Genomic DNA, 25,819 nt, shown 5'->3' with positions numbered 1-25,819 from the left:
ACTTGGGGGTATTGGTCAATGAGAAGCTTAACATGAGCCGGCTTCAGTGTGCGCTTGCAGCCCAGAAAGCCAACCGTATCCTGGGCTGCATTAAAAGAAGCGTGACCAGCAGGTCAAAGGAGGTGATCCTGCCCCTCTACTCTGCTCTCATGAGACCTCACTTGGAGTACTGCGTACAGTTCTGGTGTCCTCAACATAAAAAGGACATGGAGCTGTTGGAGCGAGTCCAGAGGAGGGCCACGAGGATGATAAGAGGGCTGGAGCACCTCCTGTATGAAGACAGGCTGAGAAAGTTGGGGCTGTTCAGCCTGGAGAAGAGAAGCTGCGTGGAGACCTCATAGCAGCCTTCCAGTATCTGAAGGGGGCCTACAAGGGTGCTGGGGAGGGACTCTTCCTTAGGGACTGTAGTGGTAGGACAAGGGGTAATGGGTTCAAACTTAAACAGGGGAAGTTTAGATTAGATATAAGGAGGAAGTTCTTTACAGTGAGGGTGGTGAAGCTCTGGAATAGGTTGCCCAGGGAGGCTGTGGATGCTCCATCCTTGGCAGTGTTCAAGGCCAGGTTGGACAGAGCCTTGGGCCACATGGTTTAGTGAGAGGTGTCCCTGCCCATGGCAGGGGGGTTGGAACTAGATGATCTTAAGGTCCTTTCCAACCCTTACTATTCTATGATTCTATGATTCTATATCCAAAACTTTTGTGGTTAACAGACCTATACTACAGATTCTTCCATCAAAAGGAGGAGGAGAAGGTATAGGAGCTAATTAAACTTGCTCTACAAAAATTAAGTAATCTTTAAAAGAATCTTCCTCTACTATACTGTGTTTTATGAGCTCCTTATAAAATTAGTAAGGTTAAAAATGTTTCATTTGACAAAAATAATATTCAGTTAAGTGTATTTTAATGAGAGGTCTTAACTCTCCAAAGGGTTATATGAACACTATTTAAATGAACTACAGATAGTTCCAAAATCTACCTTAAAATATTATGATGACTAGCTGGATCTTGCTAGTCATGGACATTTTTAGAGGCTGAACACCACACAAATACTGCTGCTGGGGAAGTTCAAAGGCAGCTGGGAACTGCGAGGCTCACGCACCCCTAATTGCCACCAACCACAGCAACAAAACCATCTTGGTGCAACAATACAATTCCATTTCTGCTTTCAATACCAGTGGTATTTTACCCTTCATATCCCCAGCCGAGCACTTTCAAAATATGCAGTTTTGTCATCTCCTGCCAAAAGCACTCATATCAGGAATTGGCTAAAATGGAAACATTGCTATTTTTCTCCTTCAAAGACTGTAACATGGATTTGAGGCTATCTAATCTAGGCTGATTTTGACAGAGCTCTTTCCCCAGCACTGTGCCCTGCAGTTGCTGCACTCGCAGCTGGACATGGCACAGTTCAGGGATCAGAGGATCTATCTTTATTGCCCTCCTGTTTTATTGCCAGAAGTGAAACATTAGTACATTTATTGCATTCATTTGGCTCATCTTTACAGGGATTTTCTTCTCTTTTTTGGAAGATAAGCTTCTGCATGGAAAAAACCACGTGTCTTCATTTTTCCTGGATTAATTTGGACACACTTGTCCATCCATCCCGTCTGTCTGTCAGATATATGTACTAGTATTAGAACTGCATATAAAAATCTTTCCATAACTTGAAATTAAAACAATGGTATGGAAAGACATCTCAAACTTATAGTCTGCTGTGCAACACAAAGAAAAGCTGTATGTGTTCAGTGTGCTAGAACGTAAAGAGTTCCTATGTTCACACACCAAACCTGTCAGGACTTGGTTATTTGGCACTTTTCTGAAGAGCTCTCTCAGGTGGCATTGGTCATATTTAAATATGCTGACTTGATCTCAGAGCTTTTATAATAATTTACAGAAAAAAAAATTAAAAATTGTAATTGGCAGACGTAATCCAGAAAAGCATCTCCAGAAACTTTCAGTTGCCCTGCACCACAATTCCAGCTAGCTGAAGAAAACCTGCACGCCATCTGACAGGAAATGTTACACTGTTTTTAATAAACACATTATCCAGCAGAAATCAGGCAAGTGCAAAGTACAAAATAAACCCTCTAACATCATTTGCAATTAAGAGCATATTTGCTGTTTTCCTATCTGTCTTTCCTTGTAATCAAAACAGAGAAACCCCACCCACCCAAAAACCAGAAGAGATTGCTTTATTTTCTTTTCTTTTTACATCAGTTGCTTAAACAATCAAAATGAAAACAAGATAAACCTTGCAGAAAGAATGCTGCCTGACTATCCCAGTCATGAATAGGTTGGCAGCACTTAAGTACCTTGTCTTTTATTCGTAGGCTTATGCCTGTCATACTGAGATAATGCTCTAAGGCTATCCTTAAACACTTGGCAAAAAAAAAAAACAAACCCAAAACAAAAACCAAACCCAAACCCAAAACCAAGACAAAACCATGAAATGAAACAAAACAAACTATCCAGAAACAGAGAACTGGTGAGCAGAGATGAAGAAACATAGGCACCAAGAGCCTCACTTCTGAGCACAGGAGAGACTGGGCAGTGTCCAAGCCTCAAGTCTTGGGAGCCTTGCAAGTAGTGACACTTGTGTGATCGCGATGGCAAGAAAATAATTAATCCTCTACATGGTTTCAGGATCAGGGGCTGACCAGCCAGTAGAGGACTTGTCTACAGGCTCAGAGGAAAGGATTTCTCATGCTTTATGGCATCCAAAGCATGCAGGTACGTTGGTCAACAACCATGGCATTGCTACAGGAAGAAGTTGGTAATATGCTTGAAAAAAAAATCCCACCCACAACACAAAAATAGCACTGTTGCTACAGCCTGGTATGTCTACCAAAATGAAATACTGAACTGAACCCGAAATTTTTAACTGAACAACAACAATCTAATAAATCAGCTAAGCTTCCACTCAGAAGCTGGCTTTTTAAAGTAAGTGGTGAGTCAAGTTATTTCAAGGTCATTTCACAGAGTATTTTAAAACATGTTCTCAAATACATTTTTATATTAGGTGAATTATTAACCAACACCCAATTAAGACCTGGCTTTTAGAAGCCAATACTAGGTAAATGAACTCATATAGAACTAGCCATCGGTCCAGGTCAGAATCTAGATTTTAAAATCATTATTTATTTATTTTTAAAGAGCTGAATCATTTAACCCCATCATTTCTAACTTTGCCAAGCAGAATGACTGTACAGTAGTGCATGGCAGCTATAGATGAGCTCAAAGCACAACACTGTACAAGAAAGCAGCAGTTCTGGGCTCCTGGGGTTTATTTTCTTCTGGCTCATCATGCAGTCTTCAAAGGCACCGCATTTTCCAGTGCTAGCATTCACAGCCACTTAACTAGTAAAGCCAAATACAGCTCCAAAGAGTGATAAACTGAATTTTTCCCAGTTTAACTGGTCACTTGCACATACCAGTTTACCATGGGTAGAAAATGCTTTTACAGTTTTATTTACAATCTGAAAACTATACGCACTGGCCAACCAGCACCTCTTAACAATATGGCATCAAAGAGCATCAACACACAAGATAGATTCAAACACTTCACATAACTAGAGTTAGAAAATGTATCTTTAGTGCTTCTGACAGCAGGCAAAGTTAACTGCAGTCATACAAAACCAACAAACCAGGCTGCTGGCAGCGTATCACGCAGTGAAAATCAGATTTCAGCACCTCTAGTTCTTATTTCCAAAACCTTTTTGGCTGAAAACAAAGAAGGAAGGGACATAACAGCCCTCATTACTAAAGGAAAGAGTTTTGAAAAATAGAAGTAAATATAAAAAAGTGGGGGGGGGGGGGGGGGAAAGCATGCTTCGAAGAGAGGGGCAGAGAGTTGAAGGCAAAATCTGGCAGCAAAATGCACATCACAAGGTGTAATAGTCCCTTTTACACCAACATCCGACACAATAGAAGGAAAATAAACATACATAGAAGATCGGTGTTTATTTACACACCCCCATATTAATGACTCTGTTTTTACATTCCAGCCAGGGTGAAATTCAGATGGAGGCACTTGCCTCAACAGCACTGGCTGTGCTTGTTCTGCCACTATCAAGGCTGTATCTGGGCTGGCAGGCAGTGAACTTCCTACCCCAGATGCCTACAGCCCATTAGAAGACAGAGCAAGCCACCCAGCGCTGGCAGCCTGGTGGCCAGGCAGGCAGGGAGCAGACCCAGCGGCAGGCCCACCAGTCACAATAGCCCTCACCCATCAGGAAACGCTTCCTACAGTATGCAACTGCTTCCTACCTCGCTAAAAAACAAACAAACAAGAGAAAAAGCGGAGGGGGGGAAAATCAGAGGGAAATGCCTTTGCCTTCCACTGAGCACTTGCTGATCAGCATAACTTGTTATTAATGATCTGGGTGTGTAGTCCTTGGCAGGAAGCTCACTACCATCTCTTGCAATGTTTTCTAATCTGAGTTGCAAACTTCCCTGTGGCAGTCATTTTATCTGAATTGTAAATCCAGTGAGGATGGCAGAGTGTGCAGGTAGGATGAAAGGTGGACACAGAGAGGTGTATTTGCTGTTGCATAGGTCCTTTCAAAGCTGCTCTTGTAACTCATTCACAGGGGCAGTGGAAGTAAGCAACAAATCTAATTCAAAGTGTGGCATGGCATAACCACGTGGTTCCTTCTAAGTTTGTATCTTCGTCAAATGAACAAATTCAGAGTGATGCAAGACAAGCAAGACAGTATCTTGTGGTTGGTTTCTTAAGCAAAATCAAACATGGCCTTGGAAAACAGAAGCTGTTCTTCAGTCCTGAAACAGGAGCAGCAAATGTCCAAGGCAAAATGCAAACTTTGAAAAACTAATCAGAGTATGATCTAGCAGTGTCAGCCAGACTACTACAGAGTGAAGGTGAAAAGCATAACAGATCTGGTTGTGCTCCAACTCCCTAGAACAACTATGTAGTGTTCCTTTTTGGGTCTTCTCTGCCATAGATTAGGAGAAGGTATTTAAGCCTCTCCTACAGGTTATGTTCTCTAAAGTCCTGTTCTCTGGAACTCTGGGCTTGTTTGAATTTATCTGCCTCTTGCCTATTACATGTGCTTCAAACTGGGCAAAATATTTCAGCTGGGGTTTCACCTGCACCAGCTAGGTGGAAAGGAAACCACACCAGTCCCCAACACGCTGCAGGCTTCCTTAGGCTCCCCGGGTCAGCACTGCCCCCCTTATGGACTCAGGCTTGGTGTGAGGTCCATTCTAAGTGCCAGATCATTTTCTGCAGCATATTCCCAATTTTCTCTGGGTTTTGTCCTCTTTTGTTAGAAGGGTCATAGTTTTCTAGTAGCTTTTGGCAGTTTTATCCTCTTGATCTCAGACTACTCCTCCAGCTTTCAAGATATTTTTTAAAACTTTGAATCCGGCGTTTCAAAGCACTTGCAGGTCACTGCAGCTGGGCCACATCTGCCCTTCCTTGATCCAGCTCCCAGATTTCTAATAAGCACGACAAGTACCAGTCCACAACAAGAATCACTGAAATCCCACTTAATGCGTTTCCCCAGTCTGGAGCAAACTTACTGGTACCACTGTAAGCACAGTTTTTCAGCTGCCTGCGTGACATAATTTAACCTAAACCACATTCACAAGTTTGCTCCTTAACGCAGGGGCTATATGAGAATCAGGTCAGAACTGCAACTTCTGCTTCCCTAAACATACTGGGCCAACTTCTTTGTAAAGGTGGAAGACACCTACACCTGGCTGTAGTGCTCACAATGCAAGAAGTCACCATTACTCACTTCATCCCTCATCTCCCAGGTAGTCAGTACAACAGGCCTGCAGCTCTCGTGCGTTTGTAATTTAAATCTTCCCTAGATGCGAAGTACGGCCCCTCTGTTAGCTGAAATGATGTCACGCTTGTTCTCTCTGCCATCACCCACGACCCAGAACAAAACCAGGGCCCATTTGGGTACCTGTCAGACTTTCACACTTCTGGAAGATATGAAGCAAATTGTGACTAGGTGCCAGGACAACAACTCTCCTTGTGAAGGCTTTTTCCCCACAGAAATACTTAGTTCTTTGCCCCTGCCAGGTTTGTTTCAAAATACAGCTTAAACTCACCCAAACATTCCTGACCTGAGGAAAAGGTTAAGAGACTTAAGAATTAGAAAACTGGAATAATCTCACATTATGGCATAAACTCAGATAATTTTTCAGTTAGCACCTTTCATCAGATATACAGGTCAAGACACAAAATCCTAGAGACCTGAAATGGCAAACAGGTGTCTAGGTTGTATAAACCTGGCGATCTGCAGACAGAAACAGATTTTGTATGTAAGTGCAGACATACTAGAGAATGCAGGAATTTTGAGAACTGACTGACACAATATAATCCACCTTTAAATGCTGTAGCACAGAAAGTAAAGCAAATTAACCCAATTTCAAGGGCATTAAAAGGGAATTTCTACCTTGTCTTTACAACAGATCCCTGTTACACCTTTTTTTTCACCACAAACTCCATCTCTGTTAAGGCTTTTTAGAGAGAAAATGCAAATAGAAATTATGTTGTTTGCTTAAGAAAATTGGCTTCTACTAAAATATTTTGCATTTTCGCTTCTTACATAGCATCTCTTAGAAGTGTGGGATTCTAAATTCTACCAAAAGTGTCTGCACAGATGCCTGAAACAGAAAATAACGTAGAATTAGATTTGTCAGCAGAAAGAGGAAAGAGTGACCACATCCCCAAAACCCCAGTTCTCAGGACAGACATGGGAACCTTGGGAAGGACCTGAACTGTAGGAGACAGGAAATTGCCTTATTGTCTGAGATCTGGTTTTTAGCAGCCAAGTGTTTAATCACTTCTTGGTAGCAAAAGCTATGTATTTCCTCACTTATCAGTACACAAACATTACCAGAGTGAAGCTGGAAACGTCGCTAACAACAAACCCCTAACAACCACATCTGGCACTGACAGGGTCTCTCTGAAGCCAGGAGCAAGGCCTGACCCAAGCAGACCATCGGCACGGGCTGTGCACCGCGGCCCACACAGGAGCGTCCCTCACCCCACACACACCACGCTGCCTGGTGGATGGACACACAGCCCTGCTGCTTCATACAGCTAAACCCCAAAGCACTATAAAGCCAAAGTTAGGGAAACACGCCCTGTCGTAATTACATCTGAATGAAACAAAAGGTTAAGCCACTTGTGGTGACAATAGTAGTGTTTTGTATGAAAGTGACTGGGTGTCACTCCTCGTGGGAATCTATAAAATATCTAGGAAATCAGGTCAGGGTGGGACAGTTCCCCTCTGTTGATTACTTGCAAAGCCATTAAGCAAAGCACAGAGAAGCAGCACAGCACTGTTAAAGCACACATGTAAAGCTACTGTTATCTTGCAAGCCAAAAAAAAAAAAAAAAAAAAAAAAAAAAATTCCCAAATGCCTGAAGAATTCTTATTTAGGCTGTTTGATTACGTTACTTTGGCTAGGCTTCATTGCTTTTCATGACTGATAAAGCTGAAAAATTGTGTGTTTGTGGAAATGTCTGTAGGATAATAAAAATACAGTGATTTCATTACCAAATCACATGGCAAACATTTGCTTTTGCTGACGTAATTTGGCCCAATCTCAGTTTAAAACACAACTCAAAGAGTCAAACACTTTGTTTTGTTTTCAAAGAACCCTGTCTGCTGTGTGCCCTGTCATCACCCGAGCTCCCCTGATCCTCTCTCAAAAAACCCTTAGAGAAATGAATGCACAGTGTTCAACAGCTGTGGTTCCACTGCATGTTCATACGTGACTTGCTGCTTCTCCCCGCATCTCAAACAACTCTTCCTTACCTCTCATTCCCATTAGTCCCATGTTTTCTACTACTTTGAAATAACTCTGTAAAAGTTACTTATTAAAATTCCTAAAAATGAATTTACAATGAAAATCCAGTGAAAGACTTTAGGTTCTCTGTCCTAAAAGGCAAAAGCAAAGCAGCATAGATGCCAAAATAAACAGCTTGTCTTTCAAGTATACCAAACACACCTAGGCACCACTTAAAAAGTCAGTAGAGTACATGGCCTTTAATGTCTCCAACACCTCAATAGCTTCTGGATTCTGCTGTCCATGCACTCTGTGTTTGGATTTTAAAAGCAAACAAACAAAAGAGCAGCTGAATGCCTTTTTGTGAGAAGTCACAACCTTTCATTCACTAAACTTCCTATAAATACGGCAGTCAACTTCTAGTTTCAAGTTTTATGACCTTCACAGGAACACATTTTTATTATAGTAAGCAGGTTAGCAATGCTATCTAATACATCTAAGATATGTTTGGCATTTTCATTATAAAGACTGATTATCAGGTTTGGAAATCTGCCCGTTTCAATTATTATTTTGTAGAGATTAGTAAATCCAGCAGAAGGGACATGCCGTCTGGATATTCACTCTTTACAGAATAAACAGGCTAAAGTTTTCATTGTAAGAAGGATATTTTTGAGTTGGCCCCAACTGGCATTCCCTTCTTTCATCTTACAACTCAATTACTCTCTTAAAAAAAAAAAATAAAGTATTTGTCTCATGGGACACAATCAGTCACAACACTTGAACACACAAACTCACTGGCTTCTGCACCAGTATATACAGCTAACGAGAAACCTATCTGAAAATCGAAGTTGCATCTGAAGGATCAACAAATGCCAGTGCTTCAGGAGGAAATTTAGCCACAATACCAGCAGGTTTATACCTGCTGGATGCTTTGCTTAATTAAGAGCCAAATATTTGTTTAGCACTACAGAGGGAGGTGGAGACAGGGGAGAGGAAGACATCCAGAACCCAACCTGCCTCACTTACCATGAGGGCCAAGACTGCAGAATAGAATGTTTGTAAACAATCAAGGACTGGTAGGAAGCTAACTTGTACCTAATAACAAGGAGCAAGACCTGGTATCCACTCCTCATCCTGCTGATTACCCCCTACTGCTACATAACATGACAGCACCCAGCACAGGCCGGGGGTACCTCTCCCTTACTCAGATCTGTGGGAAGGAGAGCACCGGGTAAAGTAAGCTTTATTAACTCTCAAAGGATTCATTTGACAGTCTTTGTCAATGAAGACAGTATGAAAAGGCACAGAAGGGGTTTGACCAATAAAGACCATCCTGGTTTATCGTTCGTGGGTACACCACTGTGGTTAGTACCGGAGACGAGGCTCAGAGCCAACACTGAGTCAGGCACAGAACCTCCAGCCTCCAGCGCCATTCCTGACCCAGGGCTGCTCCTCAGCTGACTCACGCCCTGGTCCCCGACTTTCTGGCCCCCCTCAAGCCACATGCTCTCTGCTAAAGCAGCACCATGCCAGAGGAGTCTGCAGAGTCCTCCCTACAGCAGAGACACACACGCCACTGAGTCCAGGTAAGACTGGACAGCGTACACCACCACTGAGCAGAGCCACTGTGTTTTACGCAAGCCATGGAAATATGGTCATAAACAATTTTAGAGTCATTCTCTTGCAAAAAAGTTTCCCAACAGGAGCTTTTGGAAGGGAACCTGACCTACCAAGAAACAAGCTTTGAAAGGCCAACTGCAGGAACAAGGAAAACTAGAAAGGCCAACAAGGGACAGAGTTCGAGATCATTTAACTCATTTTTCAGGAATTTATATGATTCTATATATCTACTAATGCAGATGTGTGTATGTACTTACATACACAGCACTCAAAACTTCTTAGCTCGATTTTATTTACTTGCTTTATGCTAATGTTGTCCAGTTAGGCCTTGCAACCAGTCTATCAAGGCAGCTGGTAACTACACAGTAGCACTTTAGAGCTTCCTTAATGTAAGCATGTGTTTGAAAAACCAGCACACATGTTTGAAGCGGAAGACACCACCACATTTGCAGCTTCAGAGAATCAACACCTCCCTTCAGATGAAGTCTGGGAGGTTTTCATGTGCAGCGACCTCTCCTCAAGTATGCAGAGTCAGAATGTCAGGTGGACGGGACAAGCCAGGTCCTACCCTCTGATACATATACATACACATCTCAAATATCAGCAGGAGCCTCATTTATATGAGCATGCATATATTTGTATAATTTGCACAGGTAAACTGACAGTAAATCAAGTGCAAGTAAAGAACCTACTCCATACACAGAGGTTCAGATAAATGTTTAGAGAACACTCACATGTCTTAAAAAGGCTACTGAATACACTCTGCAACTAGCTGGATGAATGCTTCTTCATCATTGTATTTTGTTTTGCATGTTGAAAACTTTAGACTAGAGACATTCAAACTGCTAGCATGGTGAACAGCATGTATTAAACCTTTAATCTTCTTCAACTGTCTAGCTATGCTTCATTCCCTGAAGAAACAAATAAATCTGTACAGCTTCTGAGCACACACTGATCAGTAAAAGATGAAAATGAGAGAGAAACTTTGCCAGGATAATAAATCTGTGCTCCTTTTCTAGACATACTTGCAAAAATCACAGTATGATTTCTAGAGTTTTGCCTACTTAGGACAGACTTCTGTTTCTCTCTAATAGTGAACTGTGCAAATGCCAGCTCCAGAAACAGCAATTCCAGACAGTATTCATTTTTATTTTAGAAGTTGGTGATGGAAGAAAGTATATGTTTCATACAGACTTAACATACATACAGGTGGACTCCTACCATTTCAGAAAAAGTTTGCTTCTGCCCCAATTTTGTGCATGTCTTTCTACAGCACTTCAGTTTTATTTTGGCGTGGTTTTTTGCCTTCTTCTACAAAGAATTAAAGGGAAAATAATGTCCATAGTAAGGCAACTCTGCAATAGCAGTGGGTTTGAACTTCTTGAAAATTGTTCAACTGGTTTTATTCATCCAGCTTAAAATCATATAATTGTAGATGGTTGGAAAGCCATATTTGGCAATGTTCTTCAAGGGCAGTTAAAACACAAGATTATTGTTATTTAGTTGAAGTGGAACATTCTGTATGTGTAAAATTTGTGTATACTATAATGAGTAACTTAAGTGTGGCTAAGGAGCTTATAAATGCAAAAATCAACAAGCACAACATTCGGCTCTTGAATAGTGCAAAAAATATGAACAGTTTTTGAGTGAGGCAATAGATTGTCAGTTTTTTAAAAAATAACACACCAAAAAAACAACCATGAGTAAATTGGATGCCAATTGTGTTTCATTTCCTTTATCTCCTCCAAAGATTGAGAAGATTGCAAGAAGCCAAAAAGTTTGCAAAGCCGTATCTAAGAACTGTGAAGCTGCAGACTCAGCTACAGAGCTCATGGCCACGACCTCATATAAACCCTTCAAGTCATATATTTTTTTAAATGATGCCTACTAGCAACCTTAGCTCTGTTTACAGAACTGCAATTGCAAAAATCCACTTAGCTCATTTTGCGATCCTGCTTTAACAAGTAAGATTTTTACTCTGGGCTGATCTACTTCAACAAGCCCCCAGGCAACTCCACAGAGGTGAGCTGCTGTCAGGATTTAGCCTGCTAACTCCTGTTCGCCTGCTTCACTACTAAAAATGGTAGCTGGCATAACATGCAAGACAGATGAACTTAAAATCACCAGTTGCACCCAAGGAAAATCGTGGCATGTATATTGTAGCCTAATCTCTCTATGCTGGTATTTTGGTTGGACTGCCAGTATTTCTGAGAACTCCTTATCTCTAAGTGGTGCTGTCAGAGCACACCACTGCAACGATCAGGGAGCCCGCAGCCTTCTCCCAACGTGTCTCCTCTCATTCATGTTGCATACATAGGCTTTCACAGCAGGCTGTGATTCACGGGTGAGGAATGTTTGGTAGATATCCCCACAGAGCCCGCAGACTGTGGTTACTGCTTTCGTTTGCAGCAGTCTGAAGACTCATGTTGCTCTCGTTAAATCAGTGATGACACAGTGAAGTACAGGTCTGGGCATGGTCCAGGCTCATAATGAACATCTACAAGTATTTCACAGATTATCTATACACACACTGTTCACATACAGATGTTCTAAACTCAATTGTAATTTGATCATATGTGCATCAGATATGTCCATTAATTTCTGCAAATACTTACACCATGGCACTAAAAATAAATCTTTACTTTCAAAGAGCAGTAATGCCATACTTTGAGCACTGTGGAAAGTGTTGATTAGCCTCCTGCTTGGCAGCCTTGTAAAGCATTACACAGACTTTATTTTATGTACCAAATGACTGCCATGAGCCTTCTCCCAAATATAAAGATCAATCACTTTGCTTAGGAACTTTGCAGAACCAGGCCCCGGCTTTTTAATGTCACACTTGAGAGAGAACTTCATTGTTATATTTCACATGTATCTTAAAACTGCTTTTTTTGTTGCAAATATTTCCTCAAACTAACCATGGAAATTTGGACCTGCAGCTGTATGCGTAAGGCGAGGTGCATGTGGAATATCTGCTATAATTTGGTAATCACCAGACCCTTTCTCATTCTTTCCCTTTCCTGTACGTTTGCATCACAAAGATGCTCAATGACATATGTTCAAGGCCTTTTCAAAAGAACAAAAGGGAGGAAGGAAGCAAGAGTCAAAAAAAGGAAATGAAAAGGAAAAGAGAAAAACAGAGGCTGTCAGGAAAACAGTGCAAATAGCTGTAACGGCACTCTTCATTTTCTAAATAAAACTGTAGTAAAGGCATCCGTTACCTTAGAAAATATTAATTGGGACCTTATTAACAATGAATAAATAAAACCAGAGACCTCTATATATACTGAAGGTAACATGGTGTCCTTCTCCCTGGTGCTCCTGAGAAGTTTCAATACAATGATGCAAGCAGGAAGAAAGAGACTGTCAACACTGCCTGCCTACTGAGTCCAAAATAACACTTCAGTGATAATTAGAAAGTCCTCTGCATTTTTGTGTCTAGTTACCCCGTCGTGTGCCCTCCCTCTCTGCTCAATACAATGAAGTAGCTTTTTAAAACTTACTCTTCTTGGGGCAACTTTTAACCACCACTTGGCACTAAATTGCTCTGAGATAAAGCTATTAAAAATATTCTCTGATAACTACATGAAACAAGTGGTATGAGCTAGAGTATTTTGTACACTTCTGTCAACAAGATTTATACCAATGGTCAGTGGTTCTCTCTATCAAAATATGGTATTGCATGCCCTACTGAAGAAAAGAAAATTTCCTGCACTTTCCACAACCAAGCCAACCATCTCCTTCAGTAACTACCACATAGCAATTATCCACATTCTGCTTGCAAAACAGCAGTTACAGGAAAGTATTTAAATCCATAAATAGTGCAGGATTTTCTTTTGCTGTTGTTTAGCAACTAAAGCTAATGCTAGGCGACAAAGACAGATCCCCAGACCTCCACACAGCACTTCCCAGAGAACAGTTTTGGAACTGCTGCTGAAACGCATTAGGCCAGCCCTGATATCCTACGGTTTCCACCAAGCAGGAAACTGAGGAGCCTGCTGAATATGCTATGATTTGCACCTTTCAAAACCCTGTTTAATAAAGCCAGTAGTTCTTGTGAGCCTGGAATGAATGAAACCTACTGCCTTATGAGTTTACATCTTACGCTTGATTGACACCGATGTCCAAAGAGGGCAGAAAAGTTTTTTGCCATGATTGAGGCAGACTGTAAAGCAGGGTGCTTTAAGGATCACTCTTATGTACTGTGTGTTTTCACAAAACTTGCAGAAAAAAAATACCCGACAATTTGTCAAAATCAGTTGATATCACCGATAATTTCAAAAAGCATCTTAAAGGGAGAGTCACATGAATGGATGCATTGCATGTGATCATAGAAACCTTGCTTCTGCAGAAAAAAAAGTTTAAAAGACTCTAAGCTATGGAATCCCAAACTGAGTTCCACTTACCTTAGTGTTCATACAAGATTTTCCGCGTTTATATTCTTTGTGACTTGCTCTTTTATCAAGCTTGTTCCACAAAGCTTTGGCCTTCCACGTGGTCACTCTTGACTTCAGTTTGGTGTAAAAATTTCTATTGTCCAAAGGATCTAATTCAAGTTGGCGAGTGAGAATATTAAAGGCCTGAATTGTACCTTTGCATGTTGACGCTTGTACAAAGTTTTCAAATATCTGGCCAGCTTGACTGTATTTTTCATCATCGTTTTCCCCCATGTTCTGAGAGAAGTGTTTGAAAAGGATTAAGCTGGAGCTCTTGTGCTGGAGTATAGGTAATCAACACTACCAAGTACTTCCAAGCATATTATTCCTAGAAAAGAGAAACACAGGTCATGTTAAAGCAGGTTCTGCCTAACCAAATTAAACCCACAAACTGCATATCCGCTATGAACATAAAAATATTACATATGGCAACTGGACAACCAGGTACAAGAAGTTAGTAGTGGCATCCAAGATAAGTGTTACAAACATAATATAGCTGTCATGATATACTTCACAAAGACTGATATAGAAACCCTACAAACTCACGTCTACTGCTTCAAAAACAACCATCTTCACCAAAAGCCTCAAGATTTCTTTAATTTTTTTTCACCGATAACTGCTAGATAATAGATGAAGAAAAAACAAATGTCCAGATACTTTTCCCAAGCAGAATTTATGTCCCAGCAAGTACTTCTCTAGTGACATTTTGGTCTTAAGAATTCTTAGAAACCTGCAGCCAAAAGTCAACACTACCCTTTTGCATAAGCTAGGGCCAAGAGCACAGCTTAGCTAGAGCAATTTAGAATTGGCACAGTCACTTGCCACGAGCAAATGCACAAAACAGGCTAAGAAGAAACATTACCACAAGTTACAGCAGAACTGAAGAAACAGCAAACAAGCAACCACAGAGCGCTCCCCTTTTTCTAACACTTTTGCCAAAATGAGAAAGGGTTCGGTGCTTTAGTGCATAGAAAGGAATTTTATCTCCGCATCTCCACATGTTAAATGCTAAAGTTCTGTGTTTGGAGTCTTACCTTGTCATGTGCTATGATATAAAAATAATGATGTTTGGCCCACTAAGCCCCATTGGCTTTTCCTAGTAACATGATCACTGTCAAACTGCCTGATATTCAAGATAAAAGCGCTTACATTCTCTAAGAGCAATGCTATTCTAAATTAATGTAAGTTTGAAAGAACTAACATACTTTCATTGCCGCACTCCCTTATCCTTCTTTAACCTTGCTCTCAATCTCTAATGGGGAGCGACTTAGAGTCAGCCAAGGTCCACAGAAAATATGCAAGTGGCTTTCACATTTTCCAAGAAAATTGTTACAGGTTATGTATAAACTTGTCCTCAGAAGAGGGTCTACCTGGACTCAAGGCCAGAGATTTAAGTCATGTGTTCTTTCTGTTGCTATTAAAGAATTATCTACCACTCCAAAAACCCAAAAATTAAATCAATGCTTGCCTAACGTTCCACATAGTTAGTTATTTTGCTTGGAACATCATCTGTTGGCTGATAGTTTTAGAATAAATTGTTAGAAAGGCCTCTGAAGTTTTTGCTTTTTAATTTAACACTGTTCACAAACTATTCATTCTCTGCTTGAATTTCCTTCAAAGAAAAAAAAAAGAAAACATAACCAGTGTATTTAAGTAGAGACCTATCATGTCTATCTTACATTATCTTATATTATCTATCCTCTAATACTGAAAAATCTTATGCAACTTATTAAAGAGATCCCATGGGGAGATATAAGGAAGCATTTGGAATACTCACATTCCCTGGCTGTGCTCAAAATAAATAACCTTTGTGTGCACATCATCAGTCTGTTGTTGGTTTGTGGGTAAAATAAATTGGCAACATTGAGAGTTTGTACATTTTCTTAGACCAAATGTCATGATTAAATATTTAGTGCCAAGAATAAGTCAGGAAATTTTTGTTTTCCCTTCTGAATACTTCATTTATAGTATGCTCCATGCCCTTTTCTGAAGAGCTTTGTGGCTTTGTGAGGTAAAAGCACAAACATTTTATACGCCCAACTTCCAGAAGGTCTAATTTTTCAAGAGACCGAGTGCCATGAACTCCCATTGACTCGAAAGGAGTTCAGGACACCCAGTACCTTTCCAGGTTCAAGTTCTCAATGATTTATGAGCAAACCCCTCCAACAATTGCATGGTGACGGAAAGGCGGCTGGCCACCTTCACGACCCCTGTACAGATGCAATGGGGGCCCAGCATTACCCTCCCCAGCCATGACTTTAGGAACTCAGAGCTACACAGTGGGTTTTGGGTCAGTCCAAAACAGGCCACTAGATCCAGAAGTTCCTAGGAGAAGGGTAGGGACTGCCATGTGGAGAGGCTGATGTGTGTCTGGGTTTCAGCTTTACACACGAGTGTAACTGAAGATAGCAACAGCAGAGTGTAAGATGCCACTATGCAGCTTAAACAGCTTGATATACGGGAATTCCAGGATTCGAGACTCATTGAAAAAGAAAGAACTCAAATCAAGGATAAATACTTACTTTACCTGTCTAAGATATTTTTTATAATAGAAAAGCCAACATGCTTTTCTTGTCTCTTGGGGAGTGGCAAAGTGTCAGTGAAATGTTCCACTTTGGACAATTGAGCTAAGGGAACAGCAGCCAGATTGGGTTTTCTTCATCACTATAAACTCACATTGCTACTGCCTCAGTGCTAGACCAAAGACTTTGACCAACTTAATAGCTATAAAACAATACTTCCTCTCCATCGTTTTCATTAGCTCACAAGACTGTTGTGTTCATACAACACAAATATATTTAAAAGTTACTTCTGGCATAATTAATAAGTGAGTCTGATCACAAGCTATTTAATTTAATATCTTTTCTGCTCAGAGAGAGATTTTTATAGCCTCAGCTCTTTCCATCCAACAAGGGGGATGGGGTGAAGAGAAAAGCTAAAAGAGTAGAGCCATATCTGAACCAACCAAAGAAGAAAAGCAGGATGTGCCAGGGCTGATAACAGTGAAGAGGAGACAGAAGAGATGGTTGGCAGGAGCCACTACAAGCAAAGGGAAGGGGAGGAAAACATTTTTAGCATGATGCAAAACAGTGGACGTGGATGTTACACACATGCACACGCACACAAACACAGGCAGCAGGCCTGGGAAAGAGAGCAGTGGGAAGGACATCCTGAACACCTTAAGAATTCCCTCCTCCAACATCAAAAAGCCAAGACTGAGACTGGTCTTTCTGGACACAAAATCTTCTCATAAACATCCAAAGCACTGCCATCCTGTCCACACTGAAAAGCTGTGGAGTGGCATCTCAGCAGAGACATGTGCTCACCAGCAAAGCATTTCTCCTCACTATGTCAGAGGCCATGTTCTCCAAAAAAGCCACATTTTGTGGTCAAAAAGGCAGGATGAGGCAGGAGGCTCTGGTTACTAGGGTTTCTGGCTTGCTGGAAACACCACTTTTTTTTTCTTTTTTTGGACATGAACACCGTGTTGACAGATGACAGGGAGGAAGATGGTGTCCTAAGTATATGCAGCTCTCGGAAAACTATGCATTTTTTTCTGAGGAGTCACAAATATTTCACTGCAGTATTGTACATAACTCACTAGAAACAATGCGATAAGGACAAGAAGTTGAACGGAGTAATTGTGAACTATAATTTAAGTTTCTTGTTCTGTAACTGTCTCTTAAGACAGACTTAAGAGGCAATGCATAAACTGCTTACCTGTAGTGGGGAAAATAAAAACAGTGTTTGGGGAAATACTTGAGTTCTCAAGAGTATTATCATTTACCCTTTTTATTCCTTCATCATATAGATCACTCTAGGGATGACATACAGATCCAAAAGTCTCATCAAGGTGAGTACTGATATTGAGATTTCAAAGTATGCTTTTTAAAGTAACCATTGAACTTTCCCTAAAAGCACTAAGTCTAGAATCCAAAAATATAATGAAGTTTACCTGAAACTTTACTGAAGTGCTAGAGCCCAATAAAAATTTGGGTCACAGAAAGGAAGAGAATTAGAAAGCAGGAAATGGTCTGGACAAACAGTTCTTTTAAGTCAGAACTAAAGCATCCGTGGCTTAGATTCACAGCTAGCAAGAACTGTCATTTTAGGTTCCATGCATGATGTATTAAGCACATACAAGAATCCGGCCTTCCACACAGCTTCCCATGGTATTACACGAGTCTCTGGAGGGCTCCCTCACACAAAGTGCAGACATTGGGAAGAAGATGGGCCTCCATTTTGATGATCCCTTCTACTGTAATGTTAGCCCAATCTCCTTTCTCTGCCTCCATTCCTGGGCAAACAGGAATGTCAGATAAGAAAAGCTGAGAAGTGCTGTTCATGCATGGTAGCTACCCAAGGAGAAAGTGAAGATCTTCTTACAATTTAAAGGAAAGCAGTGCAAAAGGGACAGAGAGAAAGCAGAAACTAAAGCTATGGTGCATGTACAGATGTATACATCTGAAAGCAAATGCCTCCAGTCTTGCCTGATACTTCCTGTCGGTGAACCAAGATCTGTTACTGCAGACGACTTTGAGAATAGTGAAAAAATGCCTCCACTGTCAGGGTAATTCCTGTCATCACCACCAGCTAAATGGATGTATGGAGCTGGTTCACGTCTGCACATAAAGCCTTTCAGCATAACAGAGCAAGCAATAAAGTTGACATACAGGAGTCATTAAATGAAAATAACTTATGTTTTTGACAGCAGTACCATGTGAATTGCTTGTCAGCAGTGTTTTGAGGTAGGATACTCAAAAATCAAAAACCTTTCTTGGCTTAGTTGTCCCACTGGAGAGAATACAACTCTAATTTTAATTCAAACTTGCAGCACTTAAGTCCTTCCTTAGTCCCCTAATGCTGTTTCTAATATCTGAGAACATGTTCCTCAGGAAGAATGGAAAATAATTAAATTCCTCGCATTTCAATACCACTAATCCTGATAATATTTTCAATATAGCCCTAATTCTGCCATGTTTACCAAGAATAAATTCTTTAATTAAAACTTCAATTTGGCGTGCAGGATACAATGGATTTATTGCTTGAAGTTAGAAACATCAACAGAAACAAAAGACTGGATTCTGCAGCATCTGTAGTAATCAACTACTTTGGCACTTCCTCATGATGAGTAAAATCTACAGTATTTGTGCTGTCTCTTCTCTGACATAACTGTCTCAAGTTTCAATACCATTACAATAAGTTAAATTTCCAAGTGAGACTGGCTGTATTACAGGACCTTCCAGGTTTAGCTTCTGCTCACATTAGGCACTTTGTTTTCATGGTGACCATTTTAAATATAAATATTTCTATCTGGAGGAAGCACAGCTTTTTGGTGGTTCCATTTCTTTGCATGTTTTCCTAGAACTGACATAAAAGGGGGTGGGGGGGAAACGCGGTTCTGGTAACAACTGAAGCTCTCCCTTGCTTTGCTTATAAAACTAGCTAAAAAACCCACAAAAGTACATTTGTCTAAAATACTTGTTTTCTATTGGTGACAAATAGGAAACACATTTCTTAAGATGCAAATCATAACAGAAACATCAATGTTTCTGAACAAAGCCCCGCAAACACTCTCTTTATAAACAGCCAGATTACTTTTCTGTATTTTTATAAAAGGCTGACTTTCACAGAACTCGTGCAAAATAACTTTGCAGGCCAAGTATGGAATTCAAAACAGTTCCTACTGAGACATTCTGTGCTTATGAACTTACAAGGTTACCGTACACGCTATCAGCTTGTTTTGCCGAAGTTATATGAGACATTTCAAACACAAGCCTTCCAACAAGTGCTGCTGTGTCGATTTAACCTGCTACATCTGGAATCATCCCTCAATAAAACATAGCTGGAAGCACGTGCACAAGTACACCAACACTCTGCTGTAAGTATTTTAAATATGTTCACAGGAAGCATAAAATAAAATGACCTATCTGTAGTATTTTATCTGCCACACAGACTAAGTCACATTCCACACATTTTAAAGTTGAAAGCTTTAAAAATAGTCCAGTTTGTTTCTTGATGTTACTGGTCTGAGCCTTCCAGTTTTACTGTGGGAATACACTAAGACACTGACAAGTAAAATGAGATCAAGCACATAAGGCAGGAGCATGCATATGTCTCCATTCATGCAAACAGAGTGCTGGCATGGGTAAAGCATGGGAGGCTGCCCAAGGGTCTATGCGTAATCCTCGACACGGAGGCTCCAACATCTGCCCCTGCCACGACTGCTGGTGGGCCCAAGGCAGGCTGCACTAGCTTTGCCTTACGGCCACTCTTGCAACCCAGATTTCTGATAACACAGAACAGAAAACTGGCAATTACAGGGGTCACGCCGCTCTGCCGCCTGCAGAGGAAGTCCTGTTCTGTGAGCATCACTAAAACCTGCAGATGCTCGTTTTGCAAAGCACAGGCACAAGTATTTCAAATGAATGACAATGCATCATTTACCAGGCATCTGTATGCAGGATATATTTAAACTACTCGCCAAAAACACTGATCAGAAATACCAATACATTTCTGAGGAGTCAGTTGTAAAATAAAGAAGTTTGCTTCTTTGCTTTTAAAGTAACAGTGTTGTACCTATACTGCTGGAAATTGTAACTCTAAACTTCTAAGTCCAATGGTTTTGAGGAAAAATGTCTCTAGCCCAATTATTGTTTTGTGCAGGTTACAGTGAGCATTTAAAAATTACTATTTCTAACAGGGGTGCTAAAAGCTCTACTACAAGGTCCCAAGTTCCCATATAGTCTACATCTTCAAAGCTAATTGTAGGTGATTAAGCCACAGTCATTAGGGGTTAATGTTATGAATAAACAAGATATTAAAACTTGAGTCTTGTTTAGACTGGTTACAAGAACGATCATTTTTCAGCTCTGTTGAAGTGGATTAGAAACACAATATAAACAACAGTAGAAAGTTTATGCTGATGTTTTCCTAGGTTAGGATCACAAAAGCAAGGGAAAAAAGTATACCATGAGGATAACATCAGCCACCTCTGAAGAAAGGGCACCTGTTATTTAAGTTAGAAAGATCTTATGAAAATACTGCCAATGAAAACAATTAAAAGGACAAACTTTAAGCTCTTTGAAAATCCTGCCTTTCTTTTCCTATATTGACACCTAAAATTTTATGCTCACAAACTAGAACAGCGGCGATATAAAAGTTAATCACAGAACAGGCAGTGGGCTGGTTGTTTTTTGATCAGTGCAAGATTTTCTACTTTCATTAGGATGTTAGGTCATTGGGCTGGACTAATTGAGAGACTGAATTACTTCAGAGAAGTAACATCCTATTTACCATCACCGAAATCATGTCCAGCAGGGAGGCAGCAGGGCCAGGCACATAGAGCTGGACAGATGACATGAGAGGATGATGGAGAGGGAGCACCACTCCTGCCCAGCTGCCAGTGGGAGCATCGACATCCCCCTCCATCTCACAGCCCTCCCTGCCCCTCACCCCCAGGTCACAGGGAAAACTTAGATGGTACAACTGTGTCTGTGAGGAGCACAAAAAATTCATACCCAGTAACTGACAGAGCTATGTCAGCAAAATCTCTGGTATAGATGCAGCTATACCAACAAAACTGAACCACATTTGGCAGCAGCAGTTCCTCCAGTACAGCCCTCCCTTTGTATGCATCGGGACACAATTATGGAGGTAAATACACCATGAAAAAGAACAAATGTACGAACTAGGAAAAAGGATACTCTTAGTCAGCAATCATGGAAATAATGTTGGGGTTTGACACTTTGAGAATAGGGATAATCCAGATGGATGGGGCAGTGAGACAGGCTATGAACTGACACAGCAACAGGAAACTGCCTCTGGCAGTGCCCCAGGAGATGCCACCACATTTCTAGGCAGCTGGTGGCTCCCAGAAGTGAGCATGGGGCAAAGAAGGCCAGCAGTCTTGGTGCCTTCCTGCTCTCTCCAGCTGGGAGCCACCCTATCCCCATATACAGCATGCTCCCTTACTGCAGCCACTCTTGCCCCAGGGCAGAGAAAGGTGACCAGCACTGCTGCTACTCAACTGAGAACTGCCCAAAGACATCGTCTGGAGACACCAGAAGTGCCTTGCAGTAAGGGATCAGAGAACACTGGATACCAATATGTTTCCCCTCAGGATTTCTGTAAGAAAGAAAATTAGTGGGTTTTTTGAGGTTTGTTGTTTTGGTGTGTTTTAAGCAAAAATATGAAATTATGGCTGTGCTGAATCAAACTGTCTTGGGGGAAGAAAAAGAAGAGCACCAATGTTAGCTTTCACAGAATACATGCCAAAAGCTCTCCGGAGTATGTTTCAGATTGCCTTTCCAAGTGTGGATCGCTGGTTATGTATCTTCCCTCCAGTATGTTTCCCTCTTGCTATCTGGGCTGCAGCAGCTACCCAAGAGCTGAACAGGAGGAATAAACAGTGAGCATGAGTGCTGCAAGACCCCAAGGGCTCCAGGCCACAAGAATTCATTTGGCAGATCTCATCTGTAGACATCAGACCTCCAGATCAGTAATCAGGATTAATCCACTGAAAACACAGACATTACTGTATTCTCAATCAAAGAGATAAAACATTCTGGGCAGTATTTCATATGCATACACACATGCTTTTAGGAATCAACACATTCCACTGTTACGATTTTTTAATGCAAGCTAGCACACAATACATCCTGCAGCTTATTGGGGTATTAATGTTATCACTCGCACTGAAATCCAGGGGAACCACAAATAAGTTAAAGAATCAAAAAAAAAAAAAAAAAAAAAGAAAAAAAGAAAAGAAAAAAAAGGCAGTTTTGAGTTGTGGATGGCAGGTTCCTTGGTTAGAGTAATGTCAATTCACCACCAAAAACCACCCATTGAGTGACAGTGAAGAACTGTGAAGCTGCACCCCATCAAGTCAGCCAGAGGGTGGTAGAAAACTGGAAAATTTAGGTTAAACACCAAACTCTGCTCCAGGGAACATTTACGTGAGAAGACTAAAAAGAAAGCAAGCTACTGGGATTGCTTTATATCTGTTTTCTTTTTTTGTCCATGTAAACTGGACCCAGTTACCAGAAGAGACTAGAAAAGACATTGCTTCTGAAAGTAGAAACAGTATTTTTGGAAGAAAATGTGCAGGACAATGTCTACTCTCTCTCAGCCTTGACTTCCCAAAAAATGAAGAAAAACAAAGTATAAATACCCAAATAAAGATTCCAAGAGAGTTACAAAAACATCATCCATTTCTGCTGCAGAAAAATCCTCTCAGTCATACAACAAAATACATCTTGAAACATTAGTTTTGGGAAATCCATGAGTGGTAATAAAATGTTAGGAAGCAGTCTCTTCAACAAAAACCTCTGAGGGCAGAACATCATTAGCCAGTAATAGGAGAGATGACAAATGCATCAGTGTTTTCACAAGGCAAGCTGAGATAGCACAGAAAAGTTTACTAGAAAATGTGAAACACCAAAAAAGCACTTCTTAATAGTAACTATTCATCACAAAGCCTGGTTCCAAAATCCTAAGGTTGAAATCCTTAGTGTTAGTCCTGTCAATAATATCGAAGATCAGAGGCAAAGGCACCTTCTCGTATTAAAGTCTATGCAACACTGGCCATTTGCTTCCAATCACCTACCAAGTAGAATGACTTACACTTACATACGTAGGAGATGTTATCATCTGGCTCTTCATTAGTCATTCTTTCATTTGGAAAATGTGTTTTTCCATGTAGCTGTTCTTCACTGCATATAAGCAGGCAGACACTGTAGGAAGGCAGGCACTTCTAAGGTGCCAAGACAAAGAACAATGTCATTTTTTTCTAAAGTTACTTTTGTTACTGTCCTAACATTTGCTTTAATGTATAGAAGATTGAAAATTTCTTAATGAAAGAATGCACTTGTAGGAGACTATGGCCAACATCAACACATACATATCTGAAAGTATGTGCTTTTAAAGAGTTGAGCATGTGTAACTGCAAAAACATCACCAGTATGTTAGACATATCTAAAATGTTTTAAGGCCGAGTTACCATTTCATTCCCATATATTACCATGAGGTTACATGTAACAGTTACAGCTGTTTGAGAATCCTGAAATGATGCCACGTGGTTACTACATGCTGCTTACTTGAGTGTTATGTTTGCAATACCAGAGTAGATTCACAGCATCACGTATCTTCCCCTTCCTACAGCTACAGGAAGACAGAGCCAAAGCTGCTTTGGTGCTCCAACTCTCAAACAGCCTGTAATTTTCAGAAAGAGAAAGGATTAACTGGTCCTGGGTTTGCAGAGCACCTGGTACACAGGTCCTGAACAGAGCTGGCTTTGTTAGGGAAAACAACAATTTAAGAAGGAAAGTGGTTCACAGAAACATTCCGGGTCAATGTGGTTTTGCTTTGGCACAGCCTAGCCCCCGCCAGCCAGCTGGATGCCTGCTGGCCTGTGCCTCAGCACTGTCACTCCCCAGGACTACACTAGGGAGGTGTGGGGTGGCTGAGCCTTTGCCCCAGCTGCTGTGGGTTGCCCACAGCCCCTGCGTGACCCCCAAGGCTGAGCCCACCCAGCCTGACCCCAAAGTGCTGTGCTGCTCCCTCACTGAGCCTGCTCTGAAAAGAGCAGGGACTTGGGAATAGGAAGCTGTCAGAATACCGAAAGTTTTTACTCAACTTCTGACCAGAAGAAAACCTGAATTCCATTCGTCCAACGCGCTTACATAAAGCAAACCAACTGAAGACACGACGATATATTCCATTATTGCAGTTCCTTTGTATATATAGTTCAAACATTTGTAATATCCTCAGCTTAGAGACCAAGAAGGAAAGAGAATTGACCATCAGAGAAAGGATGGAGAGAAAAATTTCTGGATGCAAGCTATTCACAAAGGAAATACTGTTAAGTTCTTCACTTTACAAATATAATTTATAAAAAAAGTTTTGTTATTGAGCCCAAGACCTTACATTGGTTTGGACTTCTCTCTGGTTTTACATTAGCATAGATTTCTCCCTCTCTTCTACATACAGGTAAACAGTACTGCTTTCATTTCACTGAAATACGCAACCAGATCTTTATCTGAACTCCAGTTATCAAGCTTTAGATTACTAGGAATCAAGAGTTAGCTAATGCCCTAATACAGTGGCTGTATTACCACTGTGATTAAAAACTAACGTAACCAGCGCCCCGAGAGCTACATGTACAAAACAGTATAGGCTTTGTTGCAGCACCTTTCAGAAGTAGGACTTCCTTGGGGCTCACTGCACAGGGCTTTGAGTGTTCATAAAGCCACGAAAACAGCACTGAGCTAGCCTTTACTTGTGTTGCACTTTCTTACTAAACTGCATTTGACATCTGGCTCTGCCATTGCTATACTGAGCCTGACTTTTGGCCTAGGCACCAGCATGGAGGTGGCTGGTGATGGACAGGTGCAGGCAGAGGAGGGTCGATCTGCATTTGGAGCAGCCAGCAGATCAAATTCTGCCACTGCCTCTGCCACAGCATAATGGTGGGTGCTGGTTTGGGATGAGCGGGTCAAGGGCCTGCATGCAACACCACTCACTACTCCACAGCAAAGAAAACCCAAATTGGCAGAAACACCCCTAAAGATCATGTCGTACCTTTCAGCTTTGTAAAGCATTGTGGTGGAGGGAGAGAAGAGAAAAATGAACTTTAGAGGTACCGTTGGATGGGTTCTGCTCCTCAGCCTTTCTTTCCAGCTGGGACTTTTTTCTTTTCTTAAAGTTACATGAATATTTTTATTTTTTCTCCTCCCAAACAGTTGCTTAGAACTACTACCAAAGAAAATGAGCAAGTATACACTGCATAAAGCAAAGTAGTTACATTTCCTGAAGTAAAAGCTGAATTATGATGCATCTAAAATTGCAATATTTCCCCTTTCAATTTTGAACTGGAGTTAAAAACAGGTTCTTCATTGCATGCTGCACCCACAGGCTTGTGATCACAACTGAGTTTCAGGTATTGCACAGTTATTGTATGGAGAGAAGAAAAAGAACAGATGAAAAAAGGCATAC

The 25,819-nt window shown here is 41.0% G+C and overlaps 1 protein-coding gene across 10 annotated transcripts in view; it reads right to left on the bottom strand.

The window, feature by feature from the left end:
• MICAL2 (microtubule associated monooxygenase, calponin and LIM domain containing 2) overlaps positions 1–25,819 on the bottom strand; it is a 132,228-nt gene that overhangs the window by 41,967 nt on the left and 64,442 nt on the right. For all 10 annotated transcript variants that reach the window (XM_030485217.1, XM_030485216.1, XM_030485224.1 and 7 more), the window contains one exon: positions 13,796–14,153. In XM_030485217.1, the coding sequence (XP_030341077.1) occupies positions 13,796–14,059 (264 nt within the window). In that variant the 5' untranslated portion in view covers positions 14,060–14,153. The remainder of the gene's footprint in view (positions 1–13,795; positions 14,154–25,819) is intronic.

This window comes from Strigops habroptila, chromosome 4, assembly GCF_004027225.2.
Source record: "Strigops habroptila isolate Jane chromosome 4, bStrHab1.2.pri, whole genome shotgun sequence".
Taxonomy (NCBI): domain Eukaryota; kingdom Metazoa; phylum Chordata; class Aves; order Psittaciformes; family Psittacidae; genus Strigops; species Strigops habroptila.
The sequence above is the reverse complement of the archived record's forward strand: the minus strand, read 5'-3'. Positions and strand labels throughout refer to the sequence as shown.